We start from the raw sequence: 18,988 nt of genomic DNA on the forward strand, positions 1-18,988 counted from the left end.
TGTGGACACGGGGAGAACATACAAACTCCTTACAGACAGTGGCCAGAATTGAACCCGGGTCGCTGGTGCTGTAAAGCGTTATGCTAACCGCTACACTACCATATTTTTTTCCAATCACCCTCTCCAACATACCTTGCCACTTCCAAGGTTTTATGCAGAAATGTTCCCAGGTCGCCCTCTTCCTTGACTCTATTTAGGATGGTGCCATTTGGCCTATCCCCAGCACTTTCATTTCATATTTCCAGCTTGTGCAGTTGTTTGTGTTTCCATTTGGTTTGTGTTTCAGCCAAAATGTATCACTTCACATTTCTCGATTGTAAATTTCACAGAGTCATAGAGCACTACAGCACATTCGGTCCATCTAGTCCATGCCGGCCTGGTTTTCTGCCTAGTTCCATCCACTTGCACCCGGACCATAGCCCTCCATACCTCGCTCATCCATATACCTATTCCAGACTTCCCTTAAATGTTCCAATTGAACCTGCGTCTGCCACTTCAGCTGACAGCTTATTCCACACTCGCACCACCCTCTGAGTGAAGTAGTTCCCCCCTCAGAATCCCCTTAAATATTTCATCTTTCACCCTAAACCTGTGACCTCTTGTTCTAGTCTCACCCAACCTGAGGGGAAAAAGCCTGCATGAATTCACCCTATCTATACCCCTTAGAATTTTGTATACTTCTATAAGATCTCCCCTCATTCCCCTGTGCTCCAGGGAATAAAGTCCTAACCTATTCAACCTATCCCTGTGACTCAGGTCCTCAAGTCCTGGCAACATCCGTGTAAATTTTCTCTCCACTCTTTCAAGCTTATTGATATCTTTCCTGTAGGTAGGTGACCAGAACTGCACACAATACTCTAAATTTGGCCTCACCAATGTCTTATACAACTTCAACATAACATCCCAACTCCTGTACTCAATACCCTGATTAATGAAGGCCAATATGCCAAAAGCTCTTTTTACAACGCTATCTACCTGTGACGCCACTTTTAAGGAATTGTGGATCTGTACTCCCAGGTCTCTTTGTTCTACCGCACACCTCAGAGCCCTACAATTCACTGTGTAAGTCTTACCCTGGTTTGTCCTCCCAAAGTGCAAAGCCTCACACTTGCCTGCATTAAACTCCATCTGCCATTTTTCAGCCCATTTCCCTAGTTGGTCCAGATCACTTTGCAAGCTTTGATAGCCTTCTTCGCTGTCCACCACACCCCCAATCTTGGTGTCATCTGCAAATTTGCTGATCCAGTTTACCACGTTATCATCATTATCTGCCACTTGTCTACACATTTAGACAACCTGTGCACGTCTGCTTGCAAGTTGCTACCAACCTCACTGTTTACTGCACTTCCAAGCTTTGCATGATCCACAGATTTGGAAATGCTGTTCTACTCACCCATGTATAAGTTAGTGATTAAATAAATCAAAAAGAGCAGTGGTCCCAGCACTCATTCCTGGGGAACACCACATTCTTTTATTGCTGTATTTAAGTTGGACTCCCACAGTGCACTAGGGAGTCCGATTTAAATGTAACATGTGGCAGACGGGTTTCACAGAGCTTGGAAAAACAGCCAGCAAAATGGAGGTGGAGCAGCTGGGTCTAGTGGCTGGAGGTTTTTAAAGCACTGCTTGTCAATTTGGAAGAGCATGAGATTTATTTAGTTCTGAACCCCTGAGCCAAAGCACACAGACCATATAGCTTCTGTTTGATTTCTTTTCTCGCACTTTCCCACGTCACTATTTTGCCATTCACAGGCAAGCATGCTCTTTCAGAAATTGGATAAACTTCCTTTCAGTTTTGTGGCCTACTTTAATTGCAGGAGTTGTGAAAATAGCATTTAATAACGATTGTAATGATAAATTAAAGAACTGCAACCTTTTGCACCTGTTTAATAATGTCCAAATTTATCATTATTCAGACAATGATTTAAACATTCATGAGAGTGGAGTGCTACCTTGTTCTAGTATGCTTGGAGCAGTATCCATTTTGTGTGTAAAGTACAAGACATTTAGTAATTAGATTATGTTTAAAAATGTTTTATTTTCCCTCTTGTGGTAGTTTGTCACTGTAAAAGTATATTTTGCTAAGACACTTTCAATAGTTTTTTTTTATATTTTACCTGGTAAAGCCGATGTATGTGGGTTGTAATTCCCTTACACAATTAGAACCATAGAACAGTACAGCACAATACAGGCCTTTTGGCCCACAATGTTGTGCCGACCTTTAAATCTTCCCTAAGACTATCTAACCCCTTCCTCCCACATATCCCCCTATTTTAAATTCCTCCATATGCTTATCTAACAATCTCTTGAATTTGACCAATGTACCTGCCTCCACCACTACCCCAGGCAGCACATTCCATGCCCCAACCATTCTCTGGGTAAAAAACCTCCCTCTGATATCTCCCTTGAACTTCCCATCCATTACTTTAAAGCCATGCCCTCTTGTATTGAGCATTGGTGCCCTGGGAAAAAATTATTTCAAATATACATGGGATATGAACACATTTTAATATCTCAGAATGTTTATCTATGATATTTCAGCTTCTACCTTAAGATTGTGGGCAGTTTTCAATCTTTATGCACTCTGCATTCTGTAAAATGTTAAAAAATGTTAAATTGTTCTTTGCTCTCTGTGATTAATCTTTAGCAGGCTTGGTGCACTGTTGTCTGAATCCAGGGATCTGCTTAAACTGATCATTAGAATTTTGTGATGACATTTCTTTGTGGGCAGCAGCAATCACCATTGCTTCCTGCTGGCTACCTAGACAGTCAAATTAAGCTTTGGTTACCATCTGTCTGATTCATCCTGTTTTCTGCTCAACTAGAAACATTATTATATAGAGTAACCTCACCAAGCTACATTTGTGTAGGCAAATCTTACACCGTTAACATATTATTCAGGTTCGTGTTGCTACAGCAGATCTTTTAATTCTTTTGACCCTTCAGATCAACATTTTAAAACAAAAATTCCATTGTCAATGTCATTTTTCTTTACTGAACTCTGTCACCTAATAGTATATTGGAGTTGATTAACTTGAGTAGCGTTAATTGAACTTCTAACAGTGAGATCTGAGATTTATATAATTTTTAAAAGCGGTAAAATGAATATATTAAAGTGGCAGATTATTGAAGTTTTGAAATGCATCGATTCATTTTCAGAACAATCATGTTGAAAAGGTACCAGTGATTTCCCTTTAAAGTTCTGTACATTATTGCAAGACAGCAGGAAAAGGTGAGAACCCATGGTGATAAAGCAGAAACAGACAAATCAATTGAAAATATGGGTTGGAGTAGGAAGTAGAATCCCTCAAGGATCAGTGCTTGTATTTCTACTGTTCATGGTTTGCACAAAAAGCCTGAGAGAACCTGAAGAAGCCAGAACTAAATACACAAAGTCTGTACACAAATCGATCATTAAACTTTCCTGGTCAGACTAGTGTGCGAAGAGATTGCAAAGGGCTCATCTGCTGGCTTGTGAATTAGCAATTAGATTTTATGTAGGCAAATATAAAGCAGTGAAAACAGAAAATGCTAGAAATACTTAGCAAGTCAGACAGCTTCTGTGGAGAGAGAAACCATCAACAGAAGAGTATGATGGATGACCATTAACCTGAAATATTGACTCTGTTTTTCTCTCTGTACAGACTTGGCCTGATCCACGGAGTGCTTCTGTTTTTGTTTCTATTTTTGTTTCTGGTTTCCAGCATCTGTATTTTTTGGCTTCATACAAATGCGTTATAGATTAGATATAGAAGATATATGGTGCTGCTTCAATAATACTTACATTAAGCTAAAAAATGGGAAGAAAGGAACTTACATTTCTTTAGCAGCTTTTGCAATTTCCTAACTTGTATGATGTTCAAGGTGGCATATCCTTAACCATTGGGCATCACAGGCCTTAAATACAGGTATGATAACCATGTGTTATTTCAAAGGTTGCACAAGAAATGGAAGAATTAAAAGAATAACCTGGTGCCATGGCAGGAGCTCTTAAAATGATTGTTGGAATCCTACAGCATAAAGGCATTTAAAGGCTTAAGTGACAGCAGTATGATTATCTGGAGGAATCAAGTCATCAAGTAGGAATGTGGCTTTTAGCTTGTGTAAGAGGTAAAGGTCTCCACCTGCTATCATGGCCCATGCTATTCACAAACTACACACTAGCATTTCAATTTGCCCACACTCATGCCAAGTGTACATTACAATTGTGCAATGTGCCTGGCAGCCTTGGGCATAAGAACATAAACAATTTAGAACATGATAGAATTCAATGAATTGCACCAGGAATACATGAATAATTACCCATCGATCATTTTTACCTAAAGTTGGTTTGCATTGGAAGTGTAACTACTTTTGTTGAGAAGGAAGGCCTTGTTACTTTCTTTTTAAAAAAAATAAATTATTCATGAAGTTCCTGAGGCACAACAGTAATCAGAAAGTATAAATTTTGTATGGATGAGTAAAATATCTGTTTATGGAAAATCTTTTCCATAGATCACTATTTCTAAATATCAAATATTTTACTGTAGTTTATTAAAAAGTACTTGGAAACCATATGCTCAAGATTATGTTATAAACCTCCTCATATATTTTGTTCACCTGATTTGGGGTTCATATTTTCCTGCTTTTTCAGTGTATTTATTTTCTGATACTTTTATCTCTTGTTTACAGCTGGCATAGAATTAAATGAGGAAACTGTAAAAGAGTGAATAGTTCCAAGTAGTGTTCAGATTTATCTCAGCATAACTGTGGTGGGAACATTGTGTAGGCTGGCGGAGTTCAGTTACAGATTTTAGGAATTGATCAGTTTTTTTTCTGTTTTCTCATTGCTGCCTTGTACTTTGTCTTTAGCAATGTCAGTATTGTCTTTATTTTGCAGAGTGAGCCTTGGTGAAGGTAATGAATTTAAACACATTGCTTGAGTTATTTACTTAATGCTCTTGCTGATAATTTATGGATGAACTTTAATTTTTGCACGTGCTGGGAGAGTAGGTGTAACACTTACACTGCAATTTTTTGGGGGGTATTTTCACATGGATTTTTAAAAATATTTCTTGTGTTTTTTCTTAAATTAAATATTTGTTAAGTATAGTCTTGCAATTACCACAAGCCTTAACGATTAGAAGATTGCTTTCAATCAGATAAGATTTTATTCAATATGTAGTGTAGAATACAGATATACCTCTGTGAAGCATGGGTGGCTCTCTGGCGTAATTGAATTCCTTTATATGCCAAGCATGACCAAATTAGATTAGTGCTGTTTTTTTAAAAAGTATGACAGCGGATAAAAAATTGCTCCACATCTGGAGGTCGAAAGTTAGCCATCCTCTCCAACATTTATTGCAATTGCTTTGATGCATTGTCAAATTAGTGGTGTGCATTAGAACATTAACAGGTTCCATTCATCCACCTTTCAATAATGTTTTCTTTTACCGTCACCGAGGAATAACTTAATGAAACAAATAAAGATTAATTTTCTGTAAGTAATATTAAATCTAATAAGTGAAAATAGCTGTTGATGGAGTACTAATGATTCATAGGTTCATATCAACCTCCTTTGATAATTTAATAACAGTACTAACCAACTGAATAACATGAGGTCCAACTCCTTTGTTTCAATAACAGAAGATTTTGATTGAAGCAACATTTTAAGTGTTTGCCTAATAATGTAAAGAATACTTCACTTTACAAATTTTTCCCCATTAAAATCAGTATTATCCACCAAAATAATTTAAATCACCAAAATGCAAGTCCTTTAACTTTTTCCAGAGCTATATTTGGAAGAAACAAATTCAAATAAAATGAGGCATTTCAGAACATTTTAGCTATTTTCCATTAGGTGTTCTGCATGACGATAACAATTATTAACTTATATATCTTGGTGAGTGACCTAAAAGCAATTTGTTAAAACATTGAAGGGGATACATTTTGAAGGGGCTACACCAACACCTGAAACCTGCAAGGATATTTAAGTATAAATCTTGAATTTTATTACATTTATTTAAAGAGAGTCATTTTGGTGTAATGGAGTTATTTGGCAAAGAAGAAAAGATGCTTATTAGTTTTCTTATACCTGTCAATTTGATATCCTAGGTAAAGAGCTGCTTTCCTCTGTCTGAAGTGCAGCTGTTGACAAATCAAGCTATCTGTCATGGATGAGGAAAATAATATATTTTCCATGAAACAGCAAACACAATTTTTAAACACCTTCAGTATCCTTGTGATCAGGCAAATCTCCTATTCTTTCCAACCTCCATCTCATGAAAGACCTATTAATATGTAGATGAGCTACTGGAGCCATTCATATATCACCTTTCATGATCTCCTGTTTTGAAATGTACTGGCTGATGTACTTTAGGTAATGTTACAGCAAATCTATGCAAGCTCAGGTTCCTAAACAGAAATATAATGATGAACAGATAAGTGTTTGAATATTGGTTGAGGGATACATGTTGACCGAAACTTCTCAAACACTTCTGTGCTCTCCCTTGAAATAGCATTATGTGAATTTTATGCCAATTTTATTTTGAGAGCAGATCGAGCTGTGGTTTAGTGTCAAAACTGAATAATGGTCCTTAAGACAGTATAGCAGTTCTTAAGTACACCATAGGGAAACAAAATCTCTGAGTAGATGGCTTGTTATACAGTTACCTCATCAAATGCAAATGGGTGAGCCCAGTTGTACAGGAATACACAGATAAATTTTGATTCCAATTTTGGTTTTGACTTACTTCCCTCCTGCTTTTTGAGAGAGAACACCAGTACACCAATGTAGCAGAGTGCAGAGTTGCAAACATTTAAAGGTGTTTTATTCACCTAGGAAAATGTATCATATTTTTTCACAATGAAGTGGTCAAAACAGGGACACTGAGCAAGAAGACAAGGGGATAGGAATGAAATGAGTTCAAGAGTCTTTTGAAACTAGGGAGGGGTATGATGAGGTGAAACTGCTGGAGAAGTTTCAGAGGTTACCAAAGTACTTGAAACCAGCCATGCTTCAGTTTATAGCTCACTCATTTCTGAGTTTGAATATCAGGGAAATGCTCCCCAGTATCTGGCCTAAACTTTTTCCATCAACACACATTACCAAAATAGATATTCTGGTAATTATTACATTGCTGCTAGAGGGCTATGATATGCAAGAATTGGCATGACCTGCATTACAACAATAACAACTTTTCAGAAGTACTACTTTGTCTCTGAAGCACTTTCAGACATCCATCAATTAACTAGCAGTCTTTCTTTGGTAATATGAGACAGAGCTTAGTATTACCATGTACACGGCTGGTACAGCTATAGGAGACTGGAGAATGCAAGAGAATGGGTTGGGCCAGGGCAAGAAATATTGATGTACTGATTTCTTGTTTTAATGTTTTTCTTTCCTCGGCTCATTGCATTTTGATATATTGAGTCTCAGCTATTATAGTAGATCTATATGCCTACACAGCATCTATGTCAGCCATCTTTATTAGTCACATTCTATGCCACACTGATTCCAGTAAACTTGTTGCATTTAGGTTGATGAATACATATTTGCAGCTGTGGGAGGACAGGCCTGTAAACACTAGAGTTAGAAAGATGAGAAGAGATCTTGAAACATGTAAAATTCTGGCAGGGCCTGACAAGGTGGATGCAGGGACGATGTTTTTGCTGGCTGTGGGCAGGAGGTGGTCTAAAAACTTGGGTCAGGAGGAAAAATGTCTTCACCCAGAGTGTGGTGAATTTGTGGAATTCTCTATCACAGAGGACTGTGGAGATTAAGTCACAGAATATATTTAAAATTGAAATAGATAGATTTCAAGACACCACAAAGCCATCATAGGGTTTGAGGAGAGAGTGGGAATATAGTATTGAGACAGAGGATCAGCTATATTCGTGTTGGATGGCAGAGGAGGCATGGAGAGCCATATGGCATATTTCTGCTCCTATTTTTCTATGTTTCTGTTAATGATATTCAACTATTTGTGGCCTTAACTTCAGGCACCGTAAATGGTTCCATGAACCAGTGCCAAACAGCCAGGCAGAAAAGCCCAGTGGTTTTTGTGGTGTATCTTTGTCACAGGACACTGTTTTCCTTCTGTTGTTTCTTTTACTTTGCTTCTGTTTTAACTATTGCGGTTGAATTTCAACAATGTGGGCATAAATATTTGTATCCTAGCCATTAAATACCTTCAAGTAAAAAGAAGGTAAATTGTTTCAGTCAAGACTAATGTAAGTATGGATGGGCAGCACAGTAACGTAGCAGTTAGCGTAATGCTATTACAGCGCCAGTGATTGGGGTTCAATTCCCACTGCTATCTGCGAGGAGTTCTTTAAGTGTGATCAGATTTGTAACTTTAATATTAGGTTAGTAGGACCTGGCTTCCTGGACCTACTAAAAAAAATCAAGCTAGATGATCAAGACCAATAATTAGCAATTTACACCTTATTGTGCATGCTATTTCAGGATGGGTTTCATTGCACAATAGATTTGTATTGTAACTAGATAATGGAGTATTGAATAAGGTGAAAGGAACAAATTGCTTAAAATCAATAAGCATTTATTGTGTATCAAACTAATTCTTTAACCCATTTTATATTACACTGTGTAAGTATCATCATTAAGATGTTTAGAATTATTGTTGATGTATTATCTGGCTTGGTAAATGTGAGTACCAAACACCATTGTAACCTGTTTTTTTCTTTCATTGATTCCTATCTTAGGTTTAATTGTTACAGCCGACATACTTGATCGTGAAACAACTGCTTCCTACTGGCTTACTGTATATGCCACAGATCGTGGAGTAGTTCCGTTATTTTCATCCATTGAGATTTATATTGAGGTTGAAGATGAAAATGACAATGCACCTATATCTTCTCAACCTATTTACCACCCGTCAGTCATGGAAAACTCTCCCAAGGATGTTCCCATTGTTCAGATTCAGGCCTATGATCCAGATTCTAGTTCCAGTGATAAAATGACTTTTAAAATTACCAGTGGAAACCCTCAGAATTTCTTCTCTATTAACTCCAGGACAGGTAAGTCCCATTATTTCAAATTGTCCGTTTTGTATGAAAAGCCCATCACATGCACAATAGCTTGGTTGTCAGTTTTGTACATTGGAATATTTTCTCTGCTGCTAATTCATGTGTGCTCCAAAAAGAATCAAGAATGACCTTTCTCTCATGGTTTCTCGATGGATTATCACAAAGATAAGTTTTTATGCGGTCATAATATTGCTGGCATATTGAGTCAAACCTTCAAGCAATTAAAAGAACTTTTTGGTTTACCACAGAAGAATCACAATCTCTTCCCCCTCTCACGTTAGCTTGTTGGAAAAAAAAACTGGTTACTATTTTAAAAGAAAATACACTTTACATCCAAATGTGATCAATGTCCCTAAAGCAAAACCACTAACCCTCTGTCTTGGCTAACTTTATTTACGTAGAGCTGGGATTGTTGAAAGGACAATATTTTAATGTGGTATTTACATCATCTAGGTTTCTCATTTATCTGGCATCATTTTCAATAGGGAGCCTGGGGTTTGGTGGAACCAGAAGTAATAACATGAAGATTGGCAGAGTAAGTGTTTGCGCTCCCAGGTTAGAATGCAACCTCCAAAAACAGGTGGGTTGGGCTCAGGTCAGTGGTTAAAATTTTAAAGATCACAAACTATCTTTAATGTGGGGAAGTAATAAGCCAGGAGGAGGATTGGCAATTTTTGGTTGGCAGTGTTGGTGCAAACAGTTTTATCGGCTTATCAAGATTGATCAGTGGCCTGCCAGGTCTCCCAGTCATGTGGAAATGTTGCAGCTGAAGGGAGGCAAGGACAGCTTTAGGAAGAACCTTATGGGTCTGAAGACAGAATGCTGCTTCCCACTAAATTCTGCTTATTCCCAAACTACCCATCCACTTCCTGTTTCTCTCCCTACCCCTCTCCCGACCAAACACCCCACTCACCCCATTCTGGATAACAAATTCAATATCATTCAAACATCACCACCTTCCCCCACCAATACAGCCTCCACCTGGAACATTAGTCCTGCTAATTCCTAAGCAGAGAATCTGACAATGACAAAAGGCATTAACATTTGACAGTATTTTCTATCTGCAAATCTTCCTGCACCCCAATCAGTATGGTCCATCCCTGTTAACATCTTGGCCCTATTGTTTGTCAACAGTAAATGGAAAATGTGAGCTAACAGCATCATTGCAAATGTGTCTTGGATTTGTTAGGACTGGTTTGTCACTTTTTAAGGCTATCTCAACTCAGTGTTGCAACTTTTTTTTCTTGGAAATATATCTTTATTTCTACTATTGTATATGCCTCTGCCTGACCACATCCTTGATTAGAATTTGTGTATTCCCCACTGCATGATACAGAGGAACTGTCAGCTAAACCAAATCAATAGGAGATCTTATTGTCTCTCTGCCTAGGCAAGAATTACACAGAAATGGGATCAGGCTAATGTGTAATATTTTCAGAAAACATTTTTATAGCGACCGCAGCATGAAAAGCTCTTGTTTCAACATCATATGAGGTTATTAATGATGTTTTACAATTTAGTCTTGGCACCAGTAAATTTTACACCTTTAATGTGATACTTGGTAGTACTTCAGTGTACTGTACATTATTCTGACCATGACAGTACAGTAATAAAAGCTATGATTTTATTTCCAGTTTCTATTGTACTCTTATCCTGAAAAGTATTTCATCGTGATGCATTGTTGAAATATTCCTTATTTTGCAGCTTATGTTAGAAATTGAAAATGCCATGAATCTTTGACAAAGTATACATTTCAGTTATCAAATTTAGCTGAAGTATAAGAGAAACCTTTCAAAATAAATTATTCATGTTTAAATTAGCTAAAGATTTCAAAGACATATATGTATATCTAGCAGTCAATATCTGCATTGAGTGTCTGGATAGATATGGTCATAAAAATTCAAATCTATTTATCTTAGCTATTTATGTTGTAAGCCTTTGTTGAGCTTCAAGCATGGAAAATTAAAATGTAGATTTTTTTGAATTAAACTGAATTCTGCCACAATTTATACTCTTAGGTTCATTTTGACAATTAAAATCATGATTGATGCTTGGAGTGTTGACATTACATTTGTTAGTGCAAAAGTGAGTGACAGAGCTATTTATAAATTATTTTGAGATCTGAAGCATAAACTGTCAAATGTCAAGCCCCTTATACAACCTATATTGTTGAAGTGTCTGGCTGTCTGCTTCCAAAGATACACTTAAAGTTTCAATTAAATTCGGAAGTGCAGACACCGTAAAACTAATCAACGTTCTCATTTTAAGCAAAGCTTTCTTTATAGTCCAAGTTGCAAGATGTTCAAAGCCATTTGCAAATTGAAGCTGGCAGATATGGTTCAATAGATCTCCTGAAACGGCAATATTTTGCTGAAAAAATTAAGGAGGACATTCTCATTTGCATTTCACACTGCTGTAACTGTTTCAGCTTCAATCGGTCACTAATACACCTTTGACGAGGGGTTTGAAAGTAGAGAGTAGAATTGGAGAGAAAAATTTTAACAGTGTAAGCTTAGCATATTGCATTTATTTAGATTCAAATGTCATCCATAGGAGGTGGTACTCTGGTATAAACGTTTAAACTGTCTATTTCACTATAATAACTCACCACAGAATAAACTAAATAAGAGTGTATGGATAGCTTTTTAACCATGGAACAGAGCATGGAGACAATAATAACTGTTTCATACCTCCAGCTTTGGGCTGATACGTTTACCCACCCGAAGCTTATTTCATACCATTTGATTTTATTTTCTAATTTCCAGAGCTGCTAATGTAGAAGTCTCAAATTAGTTGCATTGGCTGAAGTGAGCTTTATATATTTCAATGGATCAGAAGGGGTTTTTACACCATAATCATGCATATAGGTGTGGTTGCAGAGTACCATTTTGTAAATGTGGGTTTAAACCTTCAGTTCAGCAGATAAGGTAGTTAAATCATGCAGAGAATAATAATAAATTTTGCACAATAAATTTAATCATTTTTTGCCAATTGTCAGGAGTAGTATAGAATGTTGTTTATTGTTGATCATTCAACATTTGAACTTTGCATCCTTTGTACCATTTTAGATGAGTGGCAAACAAGTCTTTAACAACTCAAGTCTTTCATTTGCCTTTAGTTTATAATTGTGATACGACAAATACATGTAAGTGGAGCATTGTGGGTTTGAATTCCACTTTTTACAGCTTCATTAATCACAAAATATGATATTTGAAAATTTAATGGGTAGAGATTAGAAAATTAATTATCAGGGATTCAGCTAATCATTGTTCGGATTCCTTTAATATTTTTTCCTTTAATGACTGTATTGGAGGCTTAGCTTGAAGGAAGAAATAAGGCATTAAAAGATGACAAATTCTTTGTTAATTTGTATAGTTGAAAAGAATCTGTGAAAGAAATTGTGGCTATTTAACAAAATCCAGCAATGTCTTGAAGATCTGTTGTGTAATTTATGTCCACACCCAAAGGAGAAACACTAAAAGGAGTATTTCTTTTTAGTATTTAGTAAATAAATACTAAATACTTTTAGTGAATAAATTCTTTCAAAACAAATTGTAAGACTTCTTTAGTAAATAAATACTAAAAGAAGTTTTACAATTTGTTTTGAAAGAATCCATACATGTTTTAGCCATCACAATAGTTGGATAATGGAAATTGATATAGAAGTGATAATTTGCAGATCTCGGGCTTCTCTCTGTCTTGCGCTCTCTCTCTTTCTCTCTCTCTCTCTTTCTGTCTTTCGCTCTCTCTCTTCTCTCTCTCTCTCTCTCTCTCTCTCTCTCTCTTTCTCTACTCCCATACAAATACAACAACATACAAATAACAATTACTTTGGTTACATATAGGCATGCCAGTGTTTAAATAATTGTACCTTCATGGAGACTTTTAATTGGTTCTTGTTATCATGAACTGCTTTTAGTGTCTTTAAACTGATAATGGGCAGTCAAAGTTGTAGCAAAAAAATGATTTTAGTCAGAAATGATTAATTATTTGGAAAGTTGCAGGCAACTGTAATTTATAAAATAGAATGTTCATCAAAATTGATGGGTTGGCTTATCTAATTCTTTCAGTAGCTATTCATGAAGAAACAGCATACTTAATTATGTTGTCCTGAACTATAATTTAATTGTCAAAACCATGAAAGTTTTTATTCTATTGATAACAAAATACTTGAGTTATCCAATTTTAAAAAAATTTTGTGAAAGAAAAGTTCCTCTTCACCTTTATTGGATTTTTATGCAACAATGCTGAATTGCTTTTTAAAAATGTGGTAATAAATAACAAAAAAAAAACATGTTGCACAGTTATTCATATCATAAATTTGGCATTTTATTTCCTTATACTGAAATTCTTTATGTCTCTATTAAGCATGTGTTGTCAATTGAAACAAATAATTGAGTGCTCTCTAATGGTAAGAGAAAATTATTTTGTGTTTCCATGGAATAAGATTGAAATGCTTATTTATTCTGTGCACTTGTATCATTTTCTTTTTGTTCAGGACAATAGCCAATTAGTTTTTTTCACCAAGAATGTTGGATTTGAATTTCAGCTTCTTGTGCAATTTTTGCTAACGTGGAATGTAAGAGGATGGACACGTACCAGTAAAGATCCAGTCTTTCTAAATTTGCTTATTTAAACAGTGCTTGCCTTGTGTGGAAATTAATTTTACTTTCAGTATTTATCCAAGTTCAAAGTCAATTTCGGATTTTTGTCTGCCTTGGCTGTGGCTCAGGGACAAGAAAGATTCAGCAGCATTAATGAAGCAATGGGAAACCTGATATGGAGAGAGAAAACACAGTCTGTGGGCAAGTGATAAAGTAGCAGAGCATCAACCTCCTGCTTGCTAGATGACCAAATGAGGTGGGAGTGATGAAGGTTACTATTTACCACCCTTTCTATTTGCAAGGTGACATAAATTGCAGATTTATTGTTATATAAAAAGCACTTGCAACATTCTGAAACTGATGCCAAAAACAACAGTACACTGAAAGCAATCTATACCTTGTGGATAGTCACGTGATTGCTCTTCACCACCAGGTGTTGACTGTTCCACACATAATCCTCACCAAACTATTGCAGGTCCAAGATTAATTGTGCATTGCCATGGATGCTCAAGGATATCGCCCAGAAAATATATGAATTTGATCTTATTTTAAGTCGCTATTGCACTTGGTACAGTTTTTTTTAAATATAAAAACAACATGCCATTTGTTCCAACCAGTTTGCAAAGATCCTATCACATGATACAACCTTTTTATTTGTTACACAATGGAATTCTTTCTAGATATTCAATTGCAGACTTCCATGTGTAATACATCACAGGGCTTGCTTTGAATGATGTCAATCAGTATGCAACTGTCAAGACTTCCCACTGCTTCTACATAGTCCTGCCTTGACAATAAATGAAGAAGGAAATGGTTGGAAGAGATCAGGTCCAACAGTAAAGATTCCATCAATAAAGGCTTTTATTCATTAAACTACATGCCTATTTTTTTCTCTCTGAGCTCTATCTTTGCCCTGAGTGCCCACTCTTCCAACAAATGACCTCTAAAGTCTGCATTTCCAGGCCTTTGACATTCAAGGACAAATTTGCTACAAAGCAGCCCCTATAGTTTATATGGGATTTGAGGGGTCCTGGAGGCAAAGTTGTGCTTCATGAATAACGTGTGGTGTTAGCTTATGCACATGAACTTGTGATAGCTGATTTTAATATGTGCATTGTTTTATACCTATGGAGTATTTCACAGTATAGAGCTTTCTGTTCCAATTTATGTTGATGCAGATGTGAATAGGCATTACACGAGTAATCACATCATTTGATGTGTGTTCAACAGTGAGAAGTAGTTAGTTGGACTAATCTGGTGCACAGAAGTGCCCTGTCCAACTTCCCTTCTGCGTCATTTTAACCACAGAAAGATCTGCAATGCAATCAACTCCAGGTAAAATTGAGTTGTATTTTTCTTTTTTTTTGGCCTAAAAAACAAGTATTATGCAAAGTTCCCGACTAAGTAGATCAAATCTGCCCCAGGTGCCCCACTCTAAATGCTCCTTCAGGGCCATAATCTCCACTGAACTGTTCATTCTTATGACTTTCCTCTCATTGGCAATCCCTCTCTTTTTGACAGTCAAACCTAAAGTTATCTTGTGCAGCCAAACTCTGGAATTCCCTTCTAAACACTTCCATGTATTGTCACCTAGAAATGCAGTCAGCCTCCATATATGTGGAAGACAAGCACATCCAAGGTTATGTATTGCTGGCCTCTGCTGAGCAGTTTATCATCAGTGGTGTATGAGGCAGAATTTGCTGCAATTTAACATCAACAAGAGAAAAGCCAGGTAGATTGCTGCCAATCAAAACCCTTCACCCTACCTATTTAATTTTATTCTCTCACTGATAATTCTGGCTGATCACTCTGTTTGCTTAACCACACTGTGCTGTTTAATATTGAATTAAGATCCAAAATATCAGGCACCAAGTTAGTTTATTTTCACTTCTGTGAACACTGTTCACCTCCATCCCTGATTACCTCATCCCACCTTTGTTGAAACTCTCATTGAAGCCGTTGTCATTTCCAGACTAAATTTAACCTAAATTGCTGATTGGTTAATTAACATAATCGGTTGGAGATGCTGATTTTATACTTTGTTAATTTAACTTTGCATTGGAGTCAAAGTGTGTACTATTTGAACAGTGGTTTTCCTGCCTTGTATGTTAAATTCAGACTATCCTTAAGTTTCCAGAGTTCATATTAGTATTCTGAGCTTCATTAATTATCATATCAAACTGATTCAGGATTCTTCTGCCACTGAGTATTGCTCTCTATCATCCTTTTATTTGTAGGCTACCAGTTGATTGAATTCATTATCCTCATAAATTCTGCCATCTCTTTACACTCTACCGTAATAATAGCCCAGTCTGCCCTCTGCTCTATTGTTGGCTTCCTCAGCGCTTACCCTTTTGCCCATTCTAGGGTTTCCAGCAATTTTGACCCTACACCTTCCATAAACCTTTGTATCTTCCCATTGTTAAAAAGTATTCTGAGAATCTGCCTTTTGACCATGGTGTCAGAACCCTTTCCTGTTTATTATTTTTGTGCATGTTTGGCATTCATTTTACCTAAATGAAGCAGTTGAGAACCTGCATTGTTGGTTCCAATAGTTAATAGTCACTCAATAGAGCCAGAGTTTATTTAATTTTATTGTATTTTTATCAGTTCATTCTAAGATTGTGTGAGAAAATTTAAATTAAGGGATGTACTTGCATTGAGACATTTCAGAGAAAGTTTGCTGGGTTAGCATGAAGAGTGACTGAGAGTTTGGGCCCATACTCATTAGAGTTTAGAAGAATGAGAGGTGATCTCATTGAAACATACAAGATTTTGAGGGGGCTAGATAAGGCACATTCTGAGAGGATACATCACCATGTGGTGTGAATGTAGAACAGGAGGCCAGTGTTTCAGAATAAACAGTTACTTGTTTAATACAGAAATGGGGAGGAATTTCTTCTCTCAGAATCTTTGTGATTCTCTACTCCAGAGAATTGTGGAGGCTGAACCATTTGAGGATATTGGGCATATTTTTCAATGACAAGGGAGAAAAGGATAGGAACATGGAAGATCAGATCAGCCATGACCTTATTGAATGGTGGAAAAGGCTTATAGGATCTTGAAGCCTCTTACTGCTCTTGTTATGTTCTGTCATCTTATCCTGGTCGCTCCAGTGCAAAGTAAGCTCAAATTCTGAATGCTCTTTTCCTGACGATTATAAAATGGTATTCCTGAAGATTAAATGATATTCCAGCATGAGGGAGAGGTTTTATTTTAATGAGGTTTGAACAAAAGTTGATCCAAGAGGTTTGTGCAGAAGTTAGTATGCTCACACACCATTGGTAAATTAATGAATATTAAAGACTGTAGGACAGAGATTGTCTGTAACAGTTTGGTGTGAGGTGCTCCAGCACAGAAATGTCTGAGGTCTTATATACATTAGAACAGGTCTTACAAAATTTGGCCTTTACTCCACTTGATTTATACCAGCATATTATGCAGCTGTAGGTACAAATCAAGTGAATTGTGAATCGTTATTGTGGCTGGAGTACTGAGAAGATAAAGGTCAGATCGAAACATGACTGGGAAAGGTGCAGGGAGTTGAAAGGATTTGGTCAGGGGAAGGGCTGGTGGAACAGATGAACAGAGGTTGCAGGTTGGGGGTTAGTTGGACAGCTGATCAAGGCTGTAGGAGTCTGTTGGGACAGCTAGTCATGCTGTCTATGGGGAGGATAAGGTCAGTCAGTCAGCAAGGTGGTTCTGATGATGTGACTACAAGGGGTGTCGGATGGGAGGGAACATTAAGAAAACCACTTAAAGCACCTACCTGAATTATGATTGATATTCCTGATTTTCCAACAATAGAGAGGGTAAAGTTGGGCCCCCTTTATTGCAAGGCATGATTCAACCTCCTGTGAAAGCATGCATCAGGTCACTCGACTCATACCACTGGGGCCTAGAGCTTTGCACAAGTGACAATAAGGCATATGTAACACACCATTTGTTTTCATTTCACATGCCTGTAATCTCATGCGGGAGGTTTCTGGAACAAATTTCCAAATTACCTTACCGGCATATCAAGCACTTGATTAGGCTTCTGATAACAGTTCAATCGTGGCTCTCACAGAGACATCCCACATGGTAGAATTTCTAGGCCTAAGTATTTTTGAACAGAAATCATTGTCCCTTTTGGGTATTTAACCATTGATGTATAACATGCATCTTCAGATTTATATCCAGTATTGACATTAATACACCCATATTTTGTTTATTGTCAATGACCAGCAACCAGATGTGGATCTTGTTGGTGAAATTGATCTCAGTAGATTCTTACGCAGCAGGTGATAAATTTCTAATGAGACAGTCGGTTAAAAATAATTAAAGCCTTTGGCAAGAATCTTTAGATTCAGCAACAAGCTAGGATATGAGAGAGGGGTGACTTAATTTAAAACATGGAACAAGAGAAAAAAAAATTGAAACAAAAATGAAAATGAAGGAAAATGAATTCCAAAGAAGGATAATTGGAGGAATAATGACAAAAAATGTGTTCAGAGAAAATTTTGTCCTGCTGATCAGAAAACAAAGAGAGCTTCAGGAACAAAGAACAGGTTTGATGTGAGCAAATGGAAGATGGCTTTGGAGTAAAGATTCTGTGGCTAAGCTGAGAATGACACGAGAATGTTCTTAGATAACATGACAGAGCTATTACTGAGTGGGGATTGGAGAATGTCTTTGGCGGGTAGTGGATGGGGATCGTAAAGAAGGCATGCTGCTTCAGAGTGAAGATTGACCAGCATAATAGGTTGTGTATTTTAAGCACCTTAGTGGGTAAATTGAACTATTTTTCTCATAGAAAAACTGGGGAGCATCTGGCAAATCATCCCATAACATGCTGTGGGAACTAGCAGGCTATCCATTAGCTTGAGTTCCCTCTCTAGGCTCGGTAGGAGATGTGCATTCAATAGGGCAGGCTGGTAGTTTAGTGATATTATAGAGTAACACAGACAATTTTTAATTTTTTTTCTCCAAAATCTGCTCTTTGTGCCCATTTGAGTTTCTGCATCCTCACTTCTGCAGATTTAAAATTCTAGCAGACCCAATAATGTTTGGCTTCAGATGTGATTATGAATTCAAGTCATTACAGTTGAATAAGGAAAATAGTGCTGGCCTTAACTGATTGCTGCAGGTGTTAAGTACTAATTGCAACACACGGAAAGATTTCAGCAACTTTTGGAGAGACAGCTAATTTATGATGATGCACCTTGGCTAAGCTGTCAACTCCCAGATATCACTCAAAGGAAATAATTACTTTTCAATGAAAAAGCATTGATTTAATTGTGCACCATGACATTTGAAGCACATTGAACTGAATTAGTGTTTTTTCTCCAATATATCCTGACCTTGAGACTGCAGAG

The 18,988-nt window shown here is 37.0% G+C and overlaps 1 protein-coding gene across 1 annotated transcript in view; it reads left to right on the forward strand.

Moving 5' to 3' along the window:
* The window catches only part of LOC127576094 (protocadherin Fat 3-like), a 554,951-nt gene that overhangs the window by 291,019 nt on the left and 244,944 nt on the right, over positions 1 to 18,988 (forward strand). Inside the window, exon 4 of the mRNA XM_052026479.1 lies at positions 8,704 to 9,018. Coding sequence (XP_051882439.1) covers positions 8,704 to 9,018 — 315 coding nt within the window. The remainder of the gene's footprint in view (positions 1 to 8,703; positions 9,019 to 18,988) is intronic.

Source organism: Pristis pectinata, chromosome 11, assembly GCF_009764475.1.
Source record: "Pristis pectinata isolate sPriPec2 chromosome 11, sPriPec2.1.pri, whole genome shotgun sequence".
In the NCBI taxonomy this organism is placed as follows: domain Eukaryota; kingdom Metazoa; phylum Chordata; class Chondrichthyes; order Rhinopristiformes; family Pristidae; genus Pristis; species Pristis pectinata.